Source organism: Convolutriloba macropyga, chromosome 12 (assembly GCF_964194025.1).
Source record: "Convolutriloba macropyga chromosome 12, txConMacr16.3, whole genome shotgun sequence".
Lineage (NCBI taxonomy): Eukaryota > Metazoa > Xenacoelomorpha > Acoela > Convolutidae > Convolutriloba > Convolutriloba macropyga.
In genome coordinates this window covers 26,815,616-26,829,093 of record NC_134479.1, presented here as the reverse complement: position 1 = coordinate 26,829,093, position 13,478 = coordinate 26,815,616, and the positions used below count along the sequence as shown (strand labels likewise).

Sequence of the window (13,478 nt, the reverse complement as noted above, 5' to 3'; positions counted from 1 at the left end):
GTCCTTCAGGGTGCGAAATTGTTGAGAAATTTAATGAGTATTTTAGTACTACTGGACAAAATGTTTGCTCTTGCCTGCCGGATGTGGAATTAGTACTACCAAGTGATCAAAACTTTTCTATGCATCTATATCCAACAAATACAGCGGAAATTGAAACAATCATCCATCAGCTTGATAATAAATCATCTTCTGAGGTTGATAACATGAGCAACCTTATTGTAAAAGCAACTTCACCTGTTACATCGGGGTATCTGGCTGAGCTGGTGAATAAGTCATTCAAGAAGGGCTTTTTTCCAAGTCTTCTGCGCAAGGCGAAAGTAATTCCACTTCATAAGTCCGGTTCAAAGCTTGATGAGAATAACTACCGACCTATATCTCTCTTAATTGTATGGAGTAAAGTTTTTGAACGAGTCATGTTTAATAGAGTCTACTATTATTTTGAATCTTTTAGTCTCTTCTTTAATAAACAATTTGGTTTTCGAAAAAAGCATAGTTGCGTTGATGCTCTGGCGGAGCTGACAGAGAGGATAAGGCATGGTAGAACTAAATTTTCTGTGAACTTTTTCTTGGATCTTAAAAAAAGCATTTGATACTCTAGATCATAGCATCCTAATTAAGAAGTTGTCCTGCTATGGAATTGGAGGAAATGCCTTAAAATGGTTTGAAAGCTATCTACATAACAGGTCTCAACGAGTTGAATTTTCTGGTTTTGCATCTACATATAAAGAAATATCTTGTGGCGTTCCACAAGGGTGTGTTTTAGGCCCTATTTTGTTTTTGATATATATAAATGACCTACCAAGTGTGTGTAAAAAGTTAGAAGTTTTTCTTTTTGCTGATGACACAAATCTATCCGCACTCGGTGTGACTTATGAACAAATCATAGCCGACCTTGAGTCGGTTAGCAGATGGTTGACTTCTAACAAACTAGTACTGAATCTGGATAAAACAGTTTGCTTAAACATAGGTCATCGTGCTTCCAGTGTTGGTAGCTTCTGTATTGAAAATATTAATGTGCAAGCTGCTGCTACATGTAAATACCTGGGAGTTATGCTGGACTGCAAGCTGGCTTTTCATTCGCATATTGGAATTGTTTTGAAAAGGTTAAGCACCCAGTGTGGAGTCATTTCAAAGTTACGTCACTATGTACCCAGAAAAGACTTGATATTATACTACAATTCGAATATCAAGTCCGTTATTCAGTACGGACTTCTTGTGTATGGATGCTGCAGTCATTCTGCCCTGTCCAGGATTTTTTCACTGCAGAAAAAAATTCTAAAATTCATTTGTTTCATGAAAAAGCGTGATCACTGCTCAGATCTTTTTGAAAAGCATCAAATTTTATCGGTTTATGAATTGTACTTGTATGAGCTACTTAAATTTGTTCTGCGTTCTCTGAACAGTCACCATAGTGAAGAGTATCTCAACTCGTTTTTTATTTTTGAACGTTCTGATCGTATTACCAGAAGTGCTAATTTACGTCTGTTGAAACTGCCATTAAGTAAAAAGCAAATCGAAAAAAAATCCATCAAGTATAGAGGTACTATTCTTTTTAATGCATTAGAGAGAAGTGGAGTATTGCCCAATAATCTTACAGAGCTTACTCCGTCAGAGCTTGTAAATTTTGTGCATTTATTTAGAAAACATTATTTGATTGGGAATTCAGATTTAGTTACCTTGGTGTTCAAACAAAAGGGTTCGTGAGGGCTCCTGTCCCGGGCTGCTACGGCAGCCTGGGGCAGGAGCCCATTTTTTTTAACTTCTAATTTTCCATACCAAATATGAGCTTCGTAGCTTTTTTAGTTTTCGAGATATGGCCCTTTTTTGGTCCATGATACCAAAAACACTTAGAAATTTTTTGGTCGATAGGAGACAAAATTATCGATTGTTCTAAAGTTTTGATTTTTCTACAGCTCTTTGCTTTTGTGAGCGTCCTCGTGGTGCTCAGACCTTGGCAGTGGGACCAAAAAGTTTTTGGACGTTTTTTAATGATCAGAAACACTTGTGACTTCTTTTGCTACTTTTTTACAGAGCCCTTTTCTTCTCTAGGTCTTTTTTCATTTTGCTTTGAAGACGTATTACGCAGTGGGGCAGACCTTGTGTAGGCCTGATGGCTTCGTTGTCTGCCCTCTCCAGCTTAAAAGTCCAGCATGACTCTATTGTTAGTATCCTTTCTTTTTTTGCATATCTGTTACCGTTTTTGAAAGTTGTTATTTCATTTAGTACTGGAGAAATAAATTCTTTCTTTCTTAAATTCTTTCTTTCTAGAATGAGCAAAGGAGTTTTCGCGTTGTCTGACGAAAAAAGACATATTTTTTGGTTCAAACAGTACAAGTAATATTCTCCGATGGATATAAGTTGCTTTCGGATACTCCCTACGGTTTGCCCACCGCAAATAATTAATGTTTTTGCAACCTTGAGAGTTATGCAACAAAGACATTATAACAAGGTTAGCATGAATTTTCTAATGGAACGCAGTTTCAGTTCATCAATTTTCTAATGGAACGCAGTTTCAGTTCCTTGGTAGTCGTCCTCCTATATATAATATATATCTCAACATTTCGACCAGAAGTTAAGAGTGGCAAAACCAGCAATAGAAAGACTACTAGTGCTTAAATACTCACCTTGAATTATCTGCTAGCAAATAACAGAACAAAAAGAAAAATTAACTATATTAGAGAGGAAGGAGAATTATAGAAATAATTTTTAAAAAAACAAGAGATTTCAACGCCATGATATATTTAATTGATAACACGACAGAAAAATTGCTAAAATTTATCGACGTTATAAGTCCGCAAAAAATTCGTCGAATGGTGCGAAAGAGACTGCAAAATTAATTACTCAATTACAAGCAAATCTGGAGCAACAAGAGGCGAAATGGGATCAAAGCACGATACCATGTGCCTATAAACCAGCAGAAAGCTAATTAGGACCCACAAACCCACTTAACACTGGAACGGAACTATAACGATTGCTCAAATTATGGACATAAAAATTAATGTTATAAAAAGTAAAAACTAAGTCAAGCAAAAACAATGGAACAGTAGAACACATACGACGTACGTAGTGTCGATATTTGAAGCAACATCCTAAATTATTATCTAGTAGAAACTAGTTACAAAGTTGAAAGAGACTCCCTTCAATTAAAGGTTTGCCGAAATTTAAAACGAGAAAATTCAGCGACTATATTTATATCATAAAGATCGTAAACTGATAATTAGGTTGAGAAATTTACCACAAAAGCAATTAACCCCTTTACGAGTTGCATCAAATAAAGCCAGCACAAAACATTGTGGTAAAATAAACCAAAGAAAAAGATCTGAAGAAACACCGTGAAATATCAGCAATTTTGGACAAAGAAATGTTGAAAGTACACAGCCGTGAGATAGTAAATACAGCTCTTTTGAATGCAGTTCCTTATTTCTTACCATAAGCTAAAGGGAGACACGTGAACAAAGAGGAACCATAAAGTGGCACCAGCAGAAAACGAATTAATCACAAATTTATCATTATTTGTTTGAATTTGAAGCTTTATGACATCCAAAGCAAGAAAGGATACCATGACATCAAAAATAAACAAAGCCTCACCAATTTTTCCCACAATTGTAGATTACATATTACATTAGCAAAATAATTCACGGTAATTTTTTGCCCGGCCTCCATAAGACAATGACAAAAAGAGTGAAAATTTTTTTAAAACAAAGGTGAGACGCGTACTGATGTATAGAAAAATATTGATTGCAACCCCCCCCCCCCCCCCCCCCGGGGGGGGGGGGGGGGAGGGGGCTATTTAATCACACAGTACTACCGGCACCTGAAGGTATTGTGATTGATCAAATTACAAATTTTTCAGTGTGAAGCATGGTTATTCATGTGCAATTCGATATCTCTAATGGTCGATTGAATCGGCTGTTCATCGCTATGCATTTTCAGAGGGAAATTTGATAGCAATGGGATAAAATGAGTCATACCTTATTGATTGAAAGCATTGTTGAAATCAACCGTAACTCAACCGTATGTAACATAAAAGCGGTCAAAAGAGGTAAACACACATATATACTATGTAGAAGAATTTCCCCCTTTCTCACAATAAAATTTTACACGTTAGGCTTAAAGCAGATAATCTAGTTTTTTTTCATCTACCTGTGAATGAAAAGAGATTTTGAATTGTGAAGACAATTGAAGTCGATAAAAATTTGTCCCCTAATGAGGTAATGTCAGAGTATAACAAAGCATTTCATTGATCGCGGATTGCTTGCAGTAAATAACACAACCACGCTTATTTACAAAATAAATCCACAAATAAACAATAAACAGCTCCAATTGCTTTGCACCTGGATGCAAATATCCGTACTTTCAATTTAAGTTAGAAAAATGTTCACCAATTCAGCATATCTCGCCACTTTGCCCAAACTTTTCCTTACTCGTTATTCCGGAGGGTGAGTCGTGAACAAACAAATAAAGGCAAACAAGCAAACAAAATCTATGCAAATAACTAAGTTTTGCAACCTTTTCTGTCAAACAATTTAGTTCAACTGTCGCCAAAAGAAGCCCAAAACAGCGCCTGAAGAACGCCCAAATTTCGATTTAAGGATTAAGATAAATTGACAGGCAAACGCAGTTGTTGTTTTGAGGGCAAGTTCGTCCGAAATGTCGCCAACAATTTAACTGAACTGCACTTTTGAAATGAAATAAAGTATTCGGTAATGAACTTAACGGATTAACTTTTGTTAACCAACAACTTTCAATTAATGTGCAGTTGTGCAAAAAAGCTACAAACTTTTTCAAAATAATTTTTCCATCAGCTCCGTAAACTTGCAAGGAAGTACTTTTTGTGTGACAAGTTCGATTTTGAGATGAAATTGAGTTAATTTGTAATAATAACTTCAGTTATTCCACTCAAGTATACAATGTTTTGTGTCACTTTGTGTAATGATAAATAAACGAACTGCATGTTGATGCTATTTTAGCAGCAGTTTGTTCACGTGAGACCACTGTTTGATATCCGTCATTTGGCCATCTGAAAATAGTGAAATAACGTCACGTTTTGTTTATAATCATAATACAAAATGACAAAATACCGTGAAATTAAGAATTACTCCGAAAATTGGCTCGCCCACCGAAGCTATTTAAAGTAATTTGAACGTTAAGCTTGAATTTCTTGGGGTCAAAACTTTTTTGTGCAAAAATGAAAACTTGCAATACCCAGGCTGACAAAAAATTTTTAATTATAGACACCAAAACTATTGAAAGCTGTATCAAACGAAACACTTTGCCTCAGTTATGAATGAATCATAGACGGCTGCCTACACTGCAATTAAGTCACAACAATTTTTTGTAGCTAACGGAAAAATCTGTTAAATGCTTACAAACAATTGACAAAAACCATCACGTTTTATTGCTATAATTTATGATATCAAATTAACCAAAACTAAACAAAATCTCCTTAAGGCTCAACTTCAAAACTACAGCTGAGCTCAACGGATAAGCTTCGACTCAACTACCAGTTAGTTTTAAACCACAGATTTAGAAACACAATTTCATTATTAAACTACCCTTATCAAATTGATAGGCGGCTAAGGTGACTCGCAGAGCAAACATTCCATTGCAAAACCTTCTTGTAGCTGCTTATCTTGCACTCAAATTGTGACAGAGATCAAATTAGAGCAAAGCTACAAGCTCGAATCTGCAGTCGTTTAATAAATTGGAATGCGTTACTTGCAAAATGATTTCACTCCACGCGACCATAAAGAACCTCGAATAAAACAGATGACCCCAGGGCATGAGAAATTTACGTTTTGTCACTATAAGTTACCTAGGGAGAACCACAAGTTATCGAAAACAACAATTTCAGTAGTCTTTTGCCCGAGAAATCTATTTTGCTTCAATGTACAGAGATGTTTGTTTTTGGTGGTATAGGCAATAAAAAGGCTCGTAAAATTCTGTGCGTGGCACAGAAACGCCCGAAAATGAGAACAGAAATAATCAGAGAGCAGCAAAAATCCAAACATACAATAATTATTTGTCTGTTGCTTGTGCTGCCACCCATTATTCCCGTAAACCCAGTGAGATCTACTTTATTCAAGGCCTTTATCAGAGATTGTCGTCATTTCAATTCATCGCTAACAGACTCTGAGTGACAAGACAAGAGCTTCTTACGATTCGTAGAATATTTTGCTATCAAGTTGTGTCTGTCTATAAAAATTTTGTGTATTGTCGAGCAACAGACTAGAGCTCTACCTTCCTGCCAGGAGCTACTTATTATCGCAATTGATAAATTTCGGAATTAATTTTTCTATAGCAGCGCAAAATCCGCACAAGATCTTAACTGAGAATCAAGTTCTTTGGAGGCAGACTGTTGTTTCAAGGTGATACCCAAATCTCAAATTGAATTAGGTTTTCGATTGAAAACTAATTTTAGTCCGCAAACGTGTTTGAATCTCCCAGTAATGATTACTCATATTTTTTCGCTATTAAGGAACCTGCGAAAATGACAAATTATCTCGCTTGAGAAAATAATATTTGAATCCGTAGCGACTAAGGTTTACTTGATAAACATTAATTTTCTTTCTTCCCTATTACAATTTTTAAGTTGTTCAAAGCTAATCATACAAACTCTTTACTTTCCATTGGCAGCAGACGAGGTATCAATGCTTTGCTATCCTAAAATTTCAGATTTAGAGTTGTATATTTTCAATGTCGAAACTTAAACAGCCGAAGCTCAATGGGGGGGGGGGGGGTTAGATTCGTGTTGAAATTTAAGATTCGACGAACGACAGGCGATGCAATTTAATTCAGGGGCCGTAGCGGATAAATTTCCCTTATGGGTGCAAAAATAGTTGACCACGCCCGGACTCCAACCATTTACTACCAGATCACTCACCGGAAGCACTGCCAACTCGGCTTTCAGGCCCTCTTTTTGCTAGGCTGAAATTGATTTTATTTTAGCAACAAGCTTTACTTCGGAGTGAGAGCAAAGAGATCACTCAAAAATGAAGCATGAAAGCATGAAAAAGTCACTTGAGAAGTGAAAGAATGTTCCAGAAGAATGTCGCAAAAACGGTCAAGTGACAATTTGGCACAAAAAAGACCAACACGTTAACAATGATTGCTACGAACGATCGTTCTAGAGCTATTAATTAGGTTAAATGAGATTTGTCAACAATTCTTCACAGTTAAGATATATGACCAAAAGTTTTAAAAGAATTTTGTTTTTCAAAATTATTCTTATCTCAAAAAATATTTCAATACCTCTATCTGGTTTCTGCTGATAAGAAACCAGTTTCATGAAATGACGAACATCATATCAACCATATCCTTTATTGAAAAAGAAGGAAATATCTCTTTTAGTTGTGTCACAATGTCAGAGCAGACGGATGATTATGAGAGCTGGAGAAATAATGCCCGGTTGAAACAATTAACACATGTTTTATAACTTTTTTGAAAACAAGAAAATTATTTATAACTTCTCTGTATTTTGAAACTGCTTTTCGAATTAATCATTTCCTGTTTTTGGGCGTTTCTGTGAACAGAAAACCCAAACTGTTCATTGATTGTGAAACTCCTCACATGAAAAAGAAAATTTCTTTTGAACGAAGACGGAAACTCATCACATGAAAAACAAATTTTCTTTTGAAAGAAGGAGGAAACTCCTCGCATGAAAAAGAAAATTTGTTTTGAAAGAAGAAAGAAAATTTCTTTTTTCAGCTGAAAAATTACTTAACTTTCTTAATTCTTTAAAAACAACGTTAAACGAGTGAAAGTGCTCAAACATAAAATTCACAAACAATGTTCCTCAACACTACCAACTGAGAGACTTTAAGAACAACTTTCAACGTTGCTTTAAATGTTGGACACAACTAGAGGCAGAGTCCAAACAATATTCAGAAGATAAAAACCCTTTCATTAGAAAAATCCGCTATAAATTGTGGTTATCAATTTCTTCAAGATCAAAACCGTTTTCATCAAACCCAGCTGTTAAGACATCCAGGAGGTTTTTTTTAAAAAAAATAGGCCGATTATGCTCATGGAACATCAAAAATGACAAAAATTTCGAAAAACATCAAAAATTCATTTCAATTTTATAATTATCAATACTATTGCCTCAAAAAAACCACACATAGGTTTCCAGAACAACAGTCAAGGCACATAAGAACGGCAAAGACCAATGAGTGAAGATCGGCGGCCGACAAGAATTTTAAAACGGTTTCTTGTGGCAATAATTGTATTTGTATGTTCGTGTGCGCGCGCTTGTGTGAGTACGCATGGCTGTGCGTATTTGTAAGGTGAGGTACGTGTGTAAGAAAGAAAGAGAGAGAGAGAGAGAGAGAGAGAGAGAGAGAGTGTGTCAGAGAAAGAGTACCTTTAAATGTAAGACTGAATAGAGGTAGAGTGCAAAAACTGTCAGAAATCATGAAAAATTGGAATTACATATTACTTGCTAGAAATTGCGGCTTTAAATATGTCAAATAACGAGACTGTGTTGTGCTAAATCTCGCTGAAAACACTTCTGCGAGATTCTGAAGAAGAATTTGTCCTATTATGCTGATGATAAATCAAAAATGACAAAATATTTCGAAAAATGTACAAGTTCAATTCAGATTTGTGCAAATATTACGATTACCTATAGAATGGCATCAAGAGGTCCACACCAGATTTTCCTGAAAGAAAACAATCAGAACATAATTGAATGGCGAGGAACCTTGAGTAACATCGAATGCCAAAAAGAAAATTTTGTGTTTGGGGTGTAGGAATGTGCATGAGTGCGCGCGCTTGCATGGGTGCATATCAGTGTCTTTGTGTTTGTACTGGTGTCTTTCTGGCATGTGTGGCTAAGAGAGAGAGAGAGAGAGAGAGAGAGAGAGAGAGAGAGAGAGAGAATTAGTCTAAGATACTTAGGTCCGTTTAATGCTGCACAAATAGAGGCAGAGCCCAAAAATATCAGAAATCATTTTGATAAAAAAATAAGTCAAACAATCAGGCAATTACTGTCCCATTATGCTCATAAAAAAAGTTGAAAAAAATCACTAGAAACTTCATAAAGTTACATTTTGAAGTTTAGTATCTAAAACACTGTTAACGATACAATTGTCTTAAAAAATTCACGCCTATTTTTGTTACAAAAAAGATCTAAATGAACAGTGATTAGCCTTGAAATACAAAATAATTTTTTTTATGGGCTTTGTATTTGTTTCATAGTGTTTGTTTGTGCAAAAGTGTGGTTTGTTTGTGTTCTCATCGTTTTTCGGCTTCCGTGTGTTTCAAAAAGTACTGCACTTATCTTTCTCAAATTGAGGAATTTTTTGTCTGCCGAAGAAATACGGCATTTTTTGGGTCAATGAGTGCAAGTAATTTTCTCCAATGCATATAAGTTGCTTTTAGACACACCCAACGGTGTCTCTGACAGAATTAAGTTGTTGTTTTCGCAACCTCTAAAGGTATGTTGGAACATTCTATGCAACGCACACTCACACGAGCCGTCTTGTCTTAAAATATTTGAAAGGAATCTGGTTTTTGCGAAAAAATTAGACCTAGAAAGTGATTCTTTTGATAAATTTCCGGCCATCTATAAGCACCTCTAGATTTAATAAAGTCTAGATTTAATAAAGCAAGATATTTTTCACAGAACTGAAAGAATCAATATCTTGATATGATAAAAATTGTCGATTACAAAAGTTACGTTAGAAAATATTTTAAAAAATGTGTTCTTATACATCATAAAAGTAGTTCTTAATTTTTTTTACCTCACAACAGCAACAATCAGTTTGTCAGCATCCTTTAGATATCTTTTAGATAATGATTAAACTGCTTTGACAAGCGTGAAAGTCTCGACAGATTCTAATATTTAGGGAAGGTATTTGAGTTATATCTACCCTATAACGATACAGTGAAGCCCAAAATTTGTTTACACTAAGAAGGCAGTTTTTAAATTTCCTTCAAATGATAAAAACAAATTTTGTTCGCCCGACCGTTGAGTTTTCAGACAAATGATCATCGATTTGGCCGGAAACTAAAAAAGCGGTAAAATTGGACCAGTTCGAATTGTCTTTGCTTTTTTTCTCGTAAATTTCAACAGAGCATACTAAAAATAATGTGCTTAAAAGAGAATTTTAGCCGTTTTGGTTCTTTATGTTACTAAGTTGCAACACTGACAATGAGTGATTAAAGTTCAAACAAGCTATAAATGAACCTATATAATGTTTTCACTTAGTTTATGGCATTCATTACTTAAAACTTTAACATTCAGTCCATTAATTTTCTCTAGTTCTCTCACAGAAAGTAATAAAAAGTCTCGATGATTCCTATTAAGTCATGAAGAAACCTTATTAATGGTTTGAATTCAGATCATTTTTTTCTATAATTTAAACTAACTATTTTCCAAAAAACAAGTGAATTCTGAGTTCGGACCATTTTCATTGCTAGTTTGGTCGGCATTCCTTTTAATCTCATTAATTCGAGTCTTAAAGGTGATAAAAAACACGATCGTTATCTCAATTCAAGGCAAGAGCAACTGCATGAGGCTTAGGAAGCCAATCTTTCAAAGGAGGCTTAGGAAGCCAATCGCGCTCGCCAAATGGGCTGCGCTCCAATTCACTTCAATAGAATTATAAACCATTGATAAAATAAAAAGAAAGACTAAGTGAAGAAATACTTCTGAGGTAGTATAAATAACAAGAATTGAATGTGCAACTGATGAAAAGTTACTAAACAAATAAATGCGCCTATCCAACTGAGTTATCTGCTTAAATATAACCGTGTTGATGCTCATCAACGCCCGTAGACAAAACATTCACTAAAAACAATTTTGCAAAAGAAACCATTACAGTCATCATTACAACATCAATTACAGTCATCACTATCGTCTGAACAAACAGCATATTCAACGTGACACATTTTCATCACACCAGCCTCTTCATTTTCTGAACCAATTTTCCCTGCACTTTTGATTTCCAACGATTCAAAGCAGTCAGCAACGTCAATTTCGCTGGCAGCCGCATCTTGCAGAACCTCGTAAAATTCAAGGTTCTTCGGGTTAATCGTCAAATGATCCAAATCATTTCCAATTGCTTGTAACACATTTTGCTCGGCCATTAAATGATACCAAGAAATACAATTACGAATAAAAAATTCGTTCACAAGATACCAAGCCTCGCCACTATTACTGTTCATTAATGCGTAAACATCCAACAAAACCGACAAAATTTTCTTACTCGATTTTTCCCGTAATAATTCTGAAACGTCATTAATACATGCTGCTACAACTTTCAAACTTCGACATAGAGGGTACAGTAATACTCGCTGAGCGAATGATGAAACCGAATTCGTGAGAGATGTTGGAGTAACGAAACACGACAAAGCAGACGAGAGCCGAACTATATTCCAGCAAGATTCCGAGTGATATTCTCCAGCTGTGATTCGCCGTTCGTAAGACCACGAAAGAAGACTTTCGACAAGGGTTAAATAACTTGATTTCATTTGCTTAGAGTTGAGCTTTATTTTTCTAAACACATAGAACGCTTGAAAAGTTTTTGTTAAATCCTGGTAGGATTCTCAAAAATTTGATCTCTGAGCAATTACTTATTACACACAAATGCAAATTTTGCAGCAAAACATCGAAAGCATTATGTTTTCACTGTTAGTTTATGAAAAGTTAGTTTAAAATTTAGTCGTTACTTGAAAAATAGTCAAATTTTATCTAAAATAAACTATACCTGAATCTGAAATCTTTCAACACTTCTTTATGCTTATCAGTCAAAATTAAATCGTCCAAACTAAATTTGAACTTCAAACACTGATCCTCCAAGCTTCCGACACAAATCTCAGAATTTTCTTCATCATAATTTGATACAATATCCTGAAGCTCTCCACGAAGTTCCAAAATTTTCTCCGCTTCAATTTGTTTTCTCCGAAGTTGGCGTTGCTCTTCGATCAACAGGGGCGATGTTTCAAAAACTCCAAATATCAATTCGTCCAAAGATTTCAACTTCTCTGTCAGAACTAAAACGAATGCATTTTTCTTACAGAGTGAATAACCTCTTTTGAAAGCACCCAATTTTTTTATAGACGCGGCATTTGTTCCAATCAATCACTGGTCCAGCAATGCCGTCCACCAGATTTCATGGTCATGAACACCAACTCCTATCAATTTTGGGGGCAAGTAACAATCTCTTATACGCAGAAACATGTTAAATTTCAAAGACTGAGATAAAACGCCGAATTTTAATAAAATTGTTAATTAGATTAATTGCACTGGTTCAGAAGTGATTTTAAATAGACGAGACACACAGCCTTCCAAATCAAGAATCGAATTTCTATAGCCTTGGATTTTGCTTAAAATCAACTTTATCACACAAACCATTTCCAAATCCATATCCTATTTCTCCGCCCACATTTCCGTCGTCCTCCGCTTCAGAATCTGAACTATCATCACTTCCATTAACAGGTTCAATTTTCCCGTTCACTTGGTTACTTGAAACCAAGACGTCAGGAATCTGATCAAGTTGGTAGGGCTTTTCCCAGTCAACGTTCTTGTAGTCAATTCCAGGAAAAGTTTTGGCTAGTTTAAAGGTATAAACTCCTTGATCGACATCATACTTTGACGTGCAGTTCATTTCGTCAAAGTTTGCTCCAAAGTCCATTTTGAGAAAATAAGGTTGACAGTGAAATAAAAATTCGCCATCTGAGGTCTCCCAATCAGCTTCTGTGAACTTTGAATACGGAGCGTAGATTTTGACCTCAACGTAGGTATCAGTTTGGGAACTGTCAAAACGAGGAACTATCATGGTGAAACTGAAAAATTTTTACCGTTTTTTAAGAAAAGTTGTTTTTCATTATATGCCTGAGAAAATCCATCTGAATTTGTGCATTGACGAAGGATAATGATAACATCATTAAAATTTAACATTTATAAATCCTAGCATACACTGAAGATAACTAAATTCGGTTTCGAAAAACGCTGTGGGGGTTATTTTACACAGGAGTTTATTTCCTAGACCCAACATAATTAGTTCAGTTTCAATTTCCACTAGCACGTTCTTTTTTTTCCATTGATACAGTGCTACAATCATCACTCGAAATTATCTATAAACAACCAAATAAATCTTTTTGGCAAATGATTGAGTATTTAAGTTTGAGTCGAAACAATTTGAACAAAGCTATCTCTATCATCCATCCGCCACAACTACTGCAGCTCATCTGCAATCACTTTGATCACTGCTTCTTCAATCTGACTTCAAACTAATCCGATCGTTGAACGCTAAGTTTTGACAAGCCCTTACGACATTCCTAATTAAACGAACAAGAAACTCGCTTCTGGAAAAAATTCAACACCAAATCTGGACAATAATCAACCGCATCTTCGCAGGGTACCATTTCCAATTGGTTCACACCTTTCCACTTCATCAAAAATTTTACTCTACCCCCACTTTCAGTGCCTCCAATAATTTCTTCTGGTTCAAGACATCGCTCAAAGCCAATCG

The 13,478-nt window shown here is 35.4% G+C and overlaps 2 protein-coding genes across 3 annotated transcripts in view; both read right to left on the bottom strand.

Moving 5' to 3' along the window:
* Positions 1 to 5,043, bottom strand: part of LOC142350913 (uncharacterized) — a 99,284-nt gene extending 94,241 nt beyond the window's left edge. The window contains exon 1 of one of the 2 annotated variants that reach the window (XM_075402930.1): positions 4,144 to 5,043. The gene's annotated coding sequence lies outside the window, so the exon portion shown is untranslated. Of the gene's footprint in view, positions 1 to 3,184; positions 3,201 to 4,143 lie in introns of those variants that run through there. The other variant, XM_075402931.1, reaches the window with a different exon arrangement.
* Positions 5,044 to 10,788: 5,745 nt separating this feature from the next.
* Positions 10,789 to 13,278, bottom strand: LOC142350593 (protein SHQ1 homolog). Its single transcript, XM_075402478.1, has 3 exons — positions 12,356 to 13,278; positions 11,712 to 11,997; positions 10,789 to 11,500 (listed from the first exon to the last, which is right to left on the bottom strand). The coding sequence occupies exons 1-3, from the start codon at positions 12,780 to 12,782 to the stop codon at positions 10,840 to 10,842; spliced, it is 1,374 nt and encodes a 457-aa protein (XP_075258593.1). The 5' UTR covers positions 12,783 to 13,278; the 3' UTR covers positions 10,789 to 10,839.
* Positions 13,279 to 13,478: the final 200 nt, after the last annotated feature.